At 36.8% G+C, this 11813-nt stretch overlaps 1 protein-coding gene across 3 annotated transcripts; it reads left to right on the top strand.

Moving 5' to 3' along the window:
- The first annotated feature begins 252 nt into the window (after nucleotides 1-252).
- On the top strand, nucleotides 253-7152 carry LOC111368507 (glutamate receptor 3.4-like). 3 transcript variants are annotated; one of them, XM_022989776.1, is made up of 8 exons: nucleotides 295-582; nucleotides 799-867; nucleotides 1124-1486; nucleotides 2343-3682; nucleotides 4162-4439; nucleotides 5359-5390; nucleotides 5509-5918; nucleotides 6531-7152. In XM_022989776.1, exons 3-8 carry the CDS (start codon nucleotides 1195-1197, stop codon nucleotides 6990-6992), a joined length of 2814 nt encoding a protein of 937 aa, XP_022845544.1. In that variant the 5' UTR covers nucleotides 295-582; nucleotides 799-867; nucleotides 1124-1194; the 3' UTR covers nucleotides 6993-7152. The 3 variants fall into 3 exon arrangements, with proteins under 3 accessions (XP_022845543.1, XP_022845544.1, XP_022845545.1); XM_022989775.1 differs by lacking the exon at nucleotides 799-867 and having other exon boundaries at nucleotides 253-582; XM_022989777.1 differs by lacking the exon at nucleotides 799-867 and having other exon boundaries at nucleotides 295-620.
- The last annotated feature ends 4661 nt before the right edge of the window (nucleotides 7153-11813 follow it).

Here is an 11813-nt window from a genome sequence, read left to right as displayed (position 1 = left end):
TAAAACCAAAAATTATATTAAAATTAATTTAATTTAATCATATAAAGGACTTGGACAAGATAAGGTAGAGGTAGACATGTACACAAAAAAAAAAAAAAAAAAAAAAAAAAAAAAAACTTCGACTTTTTAAGAGTCTTGTCAATTGGGAATCCCAGTGCAACATAAATGATAGCTTGAGGACTCAACTAACAAAAAAATAGATTGGGACCCTGTATGCTGCTAAGACTAGGTTGAGGACTAATGATACAATTTACCCTTCTATTGAATAACCTGATACCACGACTTCTCCGTATAGATTATTCTCAGTCAACTTCACCAATTTACACACTTCAAAGCAAATCCCACTTTTTTGGTGAGAAATATGCATATTTTTACAGTTAAATTGTGAAGTGAGTGGAAATGGGCAAGAAAGAATTATTCTTTTCCTAACCTGCAACACTGTGTGCCTTGTTGATTTTTCTACTTGGTTCACTTGTTCATAGCCGCACACACGCACGCACACACACATATAACTGATATATAAGCACATGCATATGGGCTTAACTGTGAAATTGCTAGAGCTGCATCTTGGATGTTCTTGAGGTAAATATTTCGAGGCAGTAGCCACCAACCAATTGCTGGTATTAGTTATCTTTATTTCATGCCTACAAGTTACCATTATGCCTTTCAGTACATTAATTAGTATGAATAGTAATCAATTATGTGAGAATAGATGCTTATGTGTGATTGACTGGGTTTATTTATTCAAAGTAGTAAACCAAGCTAATTGGCTTTTGGGGCTCTTATAACTATTTTCAGTGTGAGAGTAGGTCCTTTCTCTGTACCCATGTGGAAATCAATATCTAAGTGGCGATGTCTTTTTTCCAGGTTCAAATAATTGTATTTTTATCAGTTTACCTGTAATGTGTTAATTTACCCTATTCGGTTTGGATTTTGTTCTTACTACGTAATAATTAATGCTTACAAGCCATTTCCAGAATCACAGTCTTCTTGTTTTCATTTGTAGTTTTGAGGCTTATGATTTTCTTTTTAATAGGGAAGCCCAAATGTTGAAAATCTTAAATTTTTTGAATTCAAATTCTAGGTTTTTTTAGCCTTTCTGTCCTGTTGAATCTGCTAGCAGGTGCTTGATTTCTTGAAAATATGGCGATTTGACTTGAAGAATCAATTGTTCATCCCCTGAGGTTCTTGGAAATGGAGGGCCATATGCATATGATGAGAACAATTGTTTTTATGATTTCTTGTTTGTGGGTGCCCATGGAAGTCATTGGCATAACTGGAAATGCCACTGCTCCTTCGGCTAGGCCAAGGGTGGTGAATATTGGAGCTTTATTTACATTAAATTCAGCTATTGGACGGTCGGCCAAGCCGGCCATTCTTGCTGCAGTTGATGATATAAATTCTGATTCTAGCATTCTTAAGGGAACAAAGTTGAACCTCACCTTGCAGGATACAAATTGCAGTGGCTTTCTTGGAACTGTTGAAGGTAATTAAGTAGAAGAGATCATTTTATTCTCCTCTACTAGAACAATATTTCTTCGTTTTGGCTCTGTTTTCTTCTTTAATATCGTCCACTCTCTGGATAGCGTACCAATGAAGGAGAAATTCTTGATATAATGGAGATTTAATTGTTTAATTTTTGTTAGTTTGACTCGTTATGGAGAATTTCAAATTAGCCTCCTTGTTAGCCATACTCTGCCTTGTAAAGATTGATAGTTTAGAACTAATTTTGGATACTACAGTATATAATTAAGAAAATAAGACACAAATATTCAACCAGTTCAATAACAAGAATTCTGAACAAACAGGGCCTATGTGGCCCTGTTTGCCAAGCAGAGCTAGCTCAATAAAGCTCTGTGCCAAGTGCAAAATTCCAGATTTACATGTATTCTTTTCCCTATCTGTCCAAGATGATATCTTCCTGTAGAAATTTAATTGTTTTATTAATTTTTCTTGGCTAGCACTTCTGTAGAAGTTGATTGCATTATCAATTTCTCATAAAAGCGTGGCTTTGGAGGAATCGAAAAGGTGCCACAAATGAGTTCTGTGTATTTTGTCTTTGTCTAGTATGTTCTCCTGCTTCCTGAATCAGAAATATAAACAACTTGATGCACATTCGAAGCTTATGATCTTGGTTATATGTTTACATTTTCCATAGAGATGAAAAGTGCAGCAATTAGAGGATATTGAGTAAATCTAGAATAAGTGTCTGACCATCCAACTCTTAATCTCAAAATATTTGATTGTTTTTCCTTGGTCCTAACATTTTGCAAGTTTGTTAATGATACAAAAAAATGAGGGAAATGAGAAATTTTTGACTGGGCATATCCTTACTCGTGCAGCTATGCAGCTAATGGGTAAAGATGTTATTGCTGCAATTGGTCCACAATCGTCAGGAATAGCCCATGTTATTTCCCACGTTGTGAATGAACTTCACGTGCCACTCTTGTCATTTGGGGCTACAGACCCAACTCTTTCTGCTCTGCAGTACCCATACTTCCTTCGCACTACAACAAGCGATTACTTCCAGATGTATGCAGTTGCCGATCTTGTGGAATACTTTGGATGGAGAGAGATAGTTGCCATCTTTGTTGATGATGATTATGGTAGAAATGGAATTTCTATATTGGGTGATGCACTTGCAAAGAAACGCGCTAAGATTTCTTATAAGGCGGCCTTTACTCCTGGAGCCACAAACAATGACATTGATAGCCTGTTGGTTGGAGTGAACCTTAAGGAATCTCGGGTTTTTGTCATACATGTAAATCCTGACTCAGGTCTTACAATCTTTTCAATAGCAAAACGTCTTGGAATGATGGGCAATGGATATGTTTGGATTGCTACAGATTGGCTTCCTTCTGTTTTGGATTCTTCAGATACCATTAATCCTGATACTATGGATCTCATACAAGGGGTTATTGCACTTCGCCATCACACATCAGATTCTAAACTTAAAAAAAGTTTTACTGCTCGTTGGAGAAACTTAAAAGATAAAGAGACCCCAAAGTTCAATTCTTATGCTCTATATTCATATGATTCTGTGTGGTTACTCGCTCGAGCTCTTGATGCTTTCTTTGATGATGGTGGAACTGTTACTTTTTCTGATGATCCCAGACTGCAAAACAGCAATGGTACCCTTCTGGGGCTAAATGCCCTCCGAATTTTTGATCAAGGTCCAAAGTTACTCCAGAAACTTATTACAACGAACTTCACAGGACTAACTGGAAAAATACAATTTGATTCTGAAAAAAATTTGATTCTTCCGGCATATGATGTTCTTAACATTGGTGGAACTTCATCGAGGTTGCTTGGTTATTGGACAAATTACTCAGGGCTCTCTACTGTTCCTCCAGAAATTTTATACACGAAGCCATCAAACACTTCTACCAGTAATCAACATCTCTACGATGTAATATGGCCTGGGGAAACTGTAACAAAGCCTCGGGGATGGGTGTTCCCAAACAACGGGAAGCCATTGCAAATTGCTGTGCCATATCGAGTTACTTTTGCAGAGGTTGTGACTAAAGACAAAGGACCTGGAGGAGCCAAAGGATATTGCATCGATGTATTTGAAGCTGCAATAAGGTTACTGCCTTACGCTGTTCCTCATGATTATATCTTATATGGAGATGGTCGAAGAAACCCTTCATTTAGCAACCTTGTTTATGATGTGGCGCAAAATGTAAGCACCCTCTTTATGGTTATATGTACTGTATACTGTGACATGACCTGCCCTTCGTTTTCAAGATTAGAATTTATGCATACTATAACGAATACTGAAAGTAAAATCATGCTGGATTGAACTTTGGAAAGATAACTAGTATTTCCTTCCTGTTTTTATATGCACTTGTTAGAATGGCCACTGTGCTCTTGGTAATATAAGAAACAGGTAAATAAAGATAGCAGCAGAGTGAAAAGCATTAATAAATTTAGAGATAAAATTGTGACACTATTTGATTAAGGATTAAGTCTGACAAAAACTGTGTCTTTATATTATGTTTCTAAAGTTGTTTCTCAGATTTCTACTTGTGCTATTTATAACGTCTTTGTCAGTTGCACTGGTGCTTTTACTAAAAGCTTATTAGTTTTTAGACCTCGACCGTTTTGATTCAAAATTTTCTTATTAACAGGAATCTTATTTTAGTTTTCTTCAATTTACAGAAATATGATGCAGCTGTTGGGGATATTACTATTACCACAAACAGGACGAGAATTGTGGACTTTACACAACCTTTCATGGAGTCTGGGCTTGTTGTAGTTGCTCCAGTCAGAGAGATTAAATCTAGTCCATGGGCTTTCCTCAAGCCATTTACTTGGCAAATGTGGGGTTTAACCGGAGTGTTTTTTCTCTTCGTGGGAGCCGTTGTCTGGATTCTTGAGCATCGGATGAATCATGAGTTCCGTGGTTCTCCAAGGCAACAACTGATAACGATCTTTTGGTTAGTATCTCTACTTTCCAATTATCAAACTCCTTCAATATGCATATATAATTCACCTTTGTATTGGGAGATTGTCCCTTGTGTTCCTTATTGAGCACTAGTTATACATGAACATACATTTAGTTTAAAAACCAACTAATACAAGTCAAAGTAAAATTTGGATATATTTATGTGAAGTTCATGGGATGAGAACTTGGATTACAACCCTTAAATTTATTGCACCTAGTAGTTAATTTTCTGGTTAAAAAATCTGTTTGGGCACCCAGATTATGGGTGTGCTTTTTTTTGGTCAGTCATATATTCTTCGTAAATGTATCACTAAAATTTCATTTATTTACTCCATTGGTCACAGCAATCAATTTTGTCAAAAACTAACAGAATATGCATGTGGAGGATGGATTTAATAGTTATCCCTGCTGACTGATTGTTCTTTAATGATGCTTGAGTTTATGCCACGTCGGAAATCCGTCATCCACGTGCATGTTCTGTTAGTTTACATTGAAGGAAGTGACTGCAGTGGCTGACGGTTTAAGTAAATGAAAATTGAGTGCCAAATCTACAACAAAAAATCAGACGAGTGATTAAAATAGAACACATGCAAGTTGAATGTCCAAACAGGTCTCTAACCCCTTAATATTCCCTATGTACTTATTAGAGGTTCGTACTCAAATTTCAAAGTTGTTCGAGTAGCATCTTCATCAATCTCTTTAGTGGGGTTCTGATCTCATGATCATTGATGGAAATTGGTCCAGATCCAAAATTAAGTTTCTGTTACCCATTTTCCTCTTTTAAACTTTAGGTAGACACAAGCCTCACACATAAATACATGTATAGTAACACATTGTACTTAAATGCATACATTCATCTCATTCTAATTCATTTTGAGGTGTCCTTGCTAAGTTCGATGTTGATCTTTCAGGTTTAGTTTCTCAACAATGTTTTTTTCGCACAGTAAGTAGCTCCTGCTATTTTTTCTCCCTTTCTCCATTGATTTTGTTGGAACTTTTTAATTTGTGATTATTCCAAGTACACAATCTAAGACTCTATTCTATTTTGCTTGGAATTTTAGGAGAGAACACTGTGAGCACCCTGGGACGTTTGGTGCTGATCTTGTGGCTGTTTGTGGTTTTAATTATAAATTCAAGCTATACAGCTAGTTTGACATCAATTCTCACAGTACAGCAGCTGAGTTCGCGAGTTCAAGGGATTGATGGTTTGATATCAAGCACTGATCCAATAGGGATCCAGGACGGTTCATTTGCATATAATTATCTTATTGATGAGTTAAATGTTGCAGAGTCGAGGCTCCGAATAATGAAAACCCTAAATGATTACATTACTGCCCTTCAGAAAGGTCCGAGTGGTGGTGGGGTTGCTGCCATTGTCGACGAGCTCCCTTATATCGATCTATTCCTTTCCATCACAAAGTGCACATTCAGGACCGTCGGACCGGAGTTTACAAAAAGTGGATGGGGATTTGTAAGTATTATAGTTGCAATTTTTTTATAACTCATGCACCAAGTTTTCTGATCTGTTCTTGTCCAATTCTGAAGTGTTCATTTATATTGCTAAAATTGACCTGGTTTGGAAGTGCTAATTATTCATATCATAGTTGTAGAATCCCACATGGCCCGGGGGAGGATAGACCGTGTGCTATATATTTAAGACCTGTGCAAACTACCATTAAGGCTTTTCTTTGTGGAAGCACAATGGGGGTGGGTCAACACCTGGTTCAGAACCTGTCAATATCGGGTAGTTTTGGCTTGTCATTGTGGAATGGTTGTGGGCCTCTATCGGTGCATTATATAATCGCACATCACCCAGGGAAGGAAACATTGTTGTGTAAACCCTGAACTCCTATCCAGGCCTTTTTCGTAAGGAAGCAATATAGGAGTGGGTTATCACACGGCCAATAAGCTGGTGTAGCTTTGGCTGGTCATGCAATGGTACATTGGACCTAGGTCGTGCCGAATTCGACTAATGATTTTTATTGGGGGTGGATATAATCCTTAGCGTTTATTGCATTCTTCTTCTGATTCTTTATTGGCAGTGTAGTCTCATCTGAAACTAGTTTTAAAATTTGTTGGCCAGGCATTTCCAAGGGACTCACCACTGGCAGTTGATTTATCAACAGCAATTCTTCAACTTTCAGAAAACGGGGATCTTCAGAGAATCCACGATAAATGGCTTTCCCATGATGGATGTTCTGGACAAACCAACCCAATGGAAGAGAACCAGCTTTCGCTCAAGAGTTTCTGGGGCCTGTTTCTTATATGTGGCATCGCTTGTTTCCTTGCTTTAGTATTCTTCTTTTATAGAGTTTGCTGGCAGTACAGCAGATATAGTGCAGAGGGAGAGCAGCACGATATTGAAGAACACGAAACTGCACGTCCCATTAGACGATCCATTGGAAGCACAAGCTTCAAGGATCTGATTGAATTTGTGGATAGGAAAGAAGCTGAAATCAAGGAAATACTTAAAAGGAAGAGTATGGAATCCAAAAGGCACCATCCCAGACATGTTTCTGAGGGGCAAAGCAGTTCACCAACTTGAAAAAAAGATTTAGTCCATTGCCTTGTATATGATTTGAACATTTCAGTTTGTATGTTGCATAATCAGGTAGGCAGTTTACATTGAAAATGTCAATGGTAAAAATTGGTAGAAACTATATTCCTTTTTTATCAATAAAAATGATTTTGAATCTTCTTGGCAATTTTTATACATTGGTGGAAACTTTTGAAGGATCTCAACTAGGAAAAGCTTTTAGGGTTATCAGCTTTTGGTTTCTTCATTTTTTATGCTTGACTTGATTTTATTCTTCTCAACATAATTGTTTTTCCTATAGGAAACTATATCTAAACCTAAATGGCCGGTCGGCAGGGAATAATTGAAATAAGTTTCCATCTACTCTCGTAGAGGGAATACGAAGTTAGAAATCATCAAGTCTTTACACACCCACATTTTGTAACAAATATCGTTCCAAAGTACTTTATTGAAATGGAGAACAGATTTTGTCTTGAATGAATTTCTCAATTTAATATGTATTACAAAACGTCTATAAATAGAGATAAAATGAAGGTTGCCGCCCCCAGGGCACATCTCCAAGTGGTAAAAGGTGAGGGTGGAGAAATCCAACTTTGCTTGAGGCTGCCGCGTCAAGGGTTCGAATCCTGAAATATGGATTTGGCTCTTGGGTAAGTGCAAGTGTACAAGCAGCCTTCCACCCTGCATCCTTGGAGGCATAACCTACGATTTACCTTCCTCACGATACTCCAGGACAGGGGCGGTGGGGGACCCTCAAGGTTGGGGTTCAACCTTTAAAATGAAGGTTGCCTAACTGAATATACAACCAATACAAAGAGGACACCTGTAATTAACTACCTCAACTAACTAACAATCTAACTGAATTGAACCGAATTGCAGCTGTCGCTGAGCTGCCTCCTTGCTGAGCTGCTTGGATTCTGTTATTCCCCGTCAAGATGGATTATGGGGATTAATAATGGTTATCTTGGGCAGTAACGGAAGTAGAAGATTTGCAGGAAGAGGCTTACTGAAGATGTTAACCAACTGGTTTTGTGTCTGAACTGGGAGTAGCTAAAGCCATCATTTATCATGTCTCGAATGAAATGACAATCGATCTAAATGTGTTTAGTTCGTTCATGAAAAATGGGATTACTGACTGTGACGGAAAATTAGAGCAGGGACATTGTTTGAAACTTGAAAATCGCAAAGTAGTGGAGAAATCTAAATAAGTTCACTGGTTGTGGATGTTAAAGCACGATATTCTGCTTCAGCTGATGATTTGGACAAAGTGCATTGTTTCTTACCTTTCCAAGAAACTAAAGAATCTTCAAGAAAGATGCAGAACCTGTTACTGATTTCCTTGTGTCTAGGCAAGCACCCCAATCAGCATCTGAAAATGCATGAAGTTGGAAGGATGAATGTACTGAAAATAGAAGCCCTCGATCTGGAGCAGCTTTGAAGTAGTGCAAGAGAGGATGAGTAGCATTTAAATGGGATTGTCTAGGTTGAGCAACAAATTGACAAAACTCGTGAACCACAAAAGTGATATCAGGTCTGGATATAGTTAAGTATAATAGGCGACCAATCAACCTTCTATATAAAGAAGCATCAAGAAGGAGCTACCCCTTGATGCGTGTTGTCGTAGGTACTCCAAATTAAAATATATTAATTCGCGCGGGTAGTCGCTAACAATTAAAAAAAAGGGATCAGACGATTGTGTAAGGAACAGACCTCTTGAGACAAAGTCCAAAAAATGGGTGTTTTATTGGCGATGATTTACAATTGAAAATAAACAGAATGCCTCCAAGGAGCGCAAGCACACGAATACTAAAAGAAGTGTTTAAACTTAAGTTAAGAAATTAAAATTACATATTCTCTGTTTGAGAGTATTTGATTCCGGGCTTTTTCTCTATGTCTTCTCTTCCTTTTTATATTCCCTTGATGACTTCCTCGTGATAAACTGCTTGGAAACTGTTTGATTGCTTTATAACTACCCACTTTCTTTATGGTGGCTAACTTGTCGTGAAACTGCCATTTCTAACTGCTGCCATTACTCTTTGTCGTTCAACAGCCTTCAACTGGGCTCCTTGAATCGTGAAATGTGATAAGATTACTCAATAACTATTTCAATAACTGTTATTCTGGACAACCATAATATTTTATGTTTGCTAAGATCCTGGACGATTCGAAAGTTTGGACGAGAACGTGGTCATCGCTCTGGGCGACCGTAAGGCACTCCATTCGCTCAAATTCTGGGCGTCTTGCAAGCTTGGGCGACGATATTACTGTGTTCGTGGGCTTCCACTGCATTTATCAATAATTCTGTTTGGGCCTTTATCCTGGACTCCCCAATTGGGCTTCACTCTTTGAGCTATTTGATTTGGACTGCTCTTTTAGTGTGTCAACACATATACTTCTTAAAATTAATTTAGTAGTGAAAATAAGGATTGATCCCATGAATGGTGTTTAGTTTATCTTTTATGCAATATTAACTAAAAAAAGGGGGGTTTTGGTTTTGAAACAATTGATTATCAATAAAAATAACTAATAAAAATGTAATTTCATGAATTAAATGAAATCGATATAACGAATCTTGATCTAAGTCAACATCTACCATTGGAAATTCATAACTGATCATTGATCCACAAATAATCATCATAATTTTAGCATTCATTGTGGAAAATAATTTTCCATTCGAATCGATTTTCTATTTCTCCTTAATTTTAATTAATTAGAAATAAGCGATCTAAGTAATCCTATTTATCAAACAATCTCAGACAAGTACGAAGATTTAATTCAATAACTGCTTTATGAATTAGAGAAACTAATGAACTAGATAACACAAGCACACACGATTGCATTTAACCTAGATAAATATTCTTCCTATGATTTAATAATTTTCAAAGCAACAAATTACAAATCCTAATCGCTTTACAAGTTAAATCAATCAAACAGTTATGAATTTGAAGTTTAACTTAGCTATAGATTGAAGAAAATAACAAACTAGTGTGCACTCTAGCAATTAAACTCAAAAATCATAAAAATAAATGTAGAAGAATATTTAATACTAAAAATATATGAATCAAATAATACAAAACCAGGTGGATCTCACAGTTAATTGTTCCAAGGCTTCCGTCTCCTTCGATCAAGTGATTTAGGGCACAAAAGAGAGAAAAGTGATTTAGGGGCGTTCTATAAGTTTTGGACGAGTTATGGGGTTTATATATTGTGTACAAAATTGTTTCCATAAGTATTTGACTCAAATTAGAAAGCTAAAAATCGTGTGTTGAAATATAACTATGTGACCGCATATTTATAAGGGTTGTAGTCGTATAGAACAATGATTTTCAGCTCTGAATTTCCCTAGAGATCACTATGTGACCGCATAGTTCAAACGTTTTCTAGTCAGATAGCTTTCAGTATTTTGACCACAACTATCTCTCCCGATGTTCGATTGAGATGATTCGAGTTGCATTGAGAAGTTAACTCAAAGATCTACAATTTGATTAGAAATAGGATGTTTCTAATTCGATTGTTTATTGTGCCAAAAATGGGCTTCAAACAGAGGCTAGAAATTTGGAGCATAACTTTTTTGCCTAAAAGTTGATACGTGGTAATGCTTTGACTATATTTCATCTCTTTGACTTCTTTTCTCCCCCAATTAACCTCTAACACTCTTGAATTTTCATTTCATCACCCGTCACATCTATGGATTATTTACAACTTAGTCCCTGAACTTTTACTTTCTTCCATTTTGATCATTTTTCACTCTTTTTATCCCAAATTCCATATATTCCATCAATTCACAACCTAAATCAAAATATAAGGGTACTAAGTACATTTACGCATTAATTAATCACAAAAATGCAAGTATTAATGGATGTAAAACACGACACTTTATGTCTTGTCACCCCTCGAATGAACAGAGATTAGCTTTAGGATCCATAGGTAGAAGGGCTAGTTTGCATGCCAAAAAACCAATATATTCCAGTAGTTGGAGTGTGTAATGCCTCTGAGATAGGAAAATTCCTTTCTATGAACAGGTAATTATCAAACCAAGGACGTATTTCGAGTGACCAAGATTCTTAAGTTTGAACAGGCTGTATAATACATATATCAAAGAATCAACAGCATTATAATCTAAATTGCTGATCTTATATCATCTCACAAACCAATAGAGCCACAAATTTATTTCCAGAACCTTTAGTAAACAATGAATAATTAGATTTGGGCTGAACAAAGCCATGTGAAATGAGAGCATTATAGAATTTTAAGAACCATTGTCTTGACGCCTACTTTAAACCATAAATGGATTTCTATAATTTACTTACCAATTTCTCCCCTATGTATCAGCTTTGCTATGTTTGCATAACCCAAAGGTAAATATGTTAGACATTATGTTGTCAAACGACCTCCCGGGCGATGATGAGAACCAATTTTATCAGTCGACATGAATGACTGAACGATAATTCAACATCGAATAATGGATGAACCGACCAAACGTTGCCTTACCTATTGGACGGCTAATACTCTTTATGGCTTGTTGATTCTTTCCATTGGAAGTTAACCCTAGACGAGCCTACTTACCATATCCTTACTTACCTTATGTTGGCCACTTGACTTACTATATATATTGGTGTTTTCATCCTAATTGAAACCGGTCCATTAGTTGAAGCCGTCCATTGAACCCGTGAGCTCCAAAGAGAGACTGCCATGTCCTTCTGCCTTCTTCTTCTTCATGATTTCTTCTCCATGCCAATTGCTTGAGCTTTTGTGACTCTTACCTGTGTGGTATCCATCCTAAGTGTGTGGATTGAATCAACCAAGCAAGAGAAGAAAGCAACCATAGGA

The sequence above is a fragment of the Olea europaea genome, chromosome 19 (genome assembly GCF_002742605.1).
Source record: "Olea europaea var. sylvestris chromosome 19, O_europaea_v1, whole genome shotgun sequence".
Classification (NCBI taxonomy): domain Eukaryota; kingdom Viridiplantae; phylum Streptophyta; class Magnoliopsida; order Lamiales; family Oleaceae; genus Olea; species Olea europaea.
This window is presented reverse-complemented; position numbering and strand designations above follow the sequence as displayed.

Bases quoted from the DNA above. Each gene is read 5' to 3' on its own strand.
- LOC111368507 (XM_022989775.1), top strand. From the start codon at position 1,195: ATGGAGGGCCATATGCATATGATGAGAACAATTGTTTTTATGATTTCT. The intron at 1,487-2,342 runs GTAATTAAGTAG...TTACTCGTGCAG, and splicing joins CTTTCTTGGAACTGTTGAAG to CTATGCAGCTAATGGGTAAA. The intron at 4,440-5,358 runs GTTAGTATCTCT...TTGATCTTTCAG, and splicing joins CAACTGATAACGATCTTTTG to GTTTAGTTTCTCAACAATGT.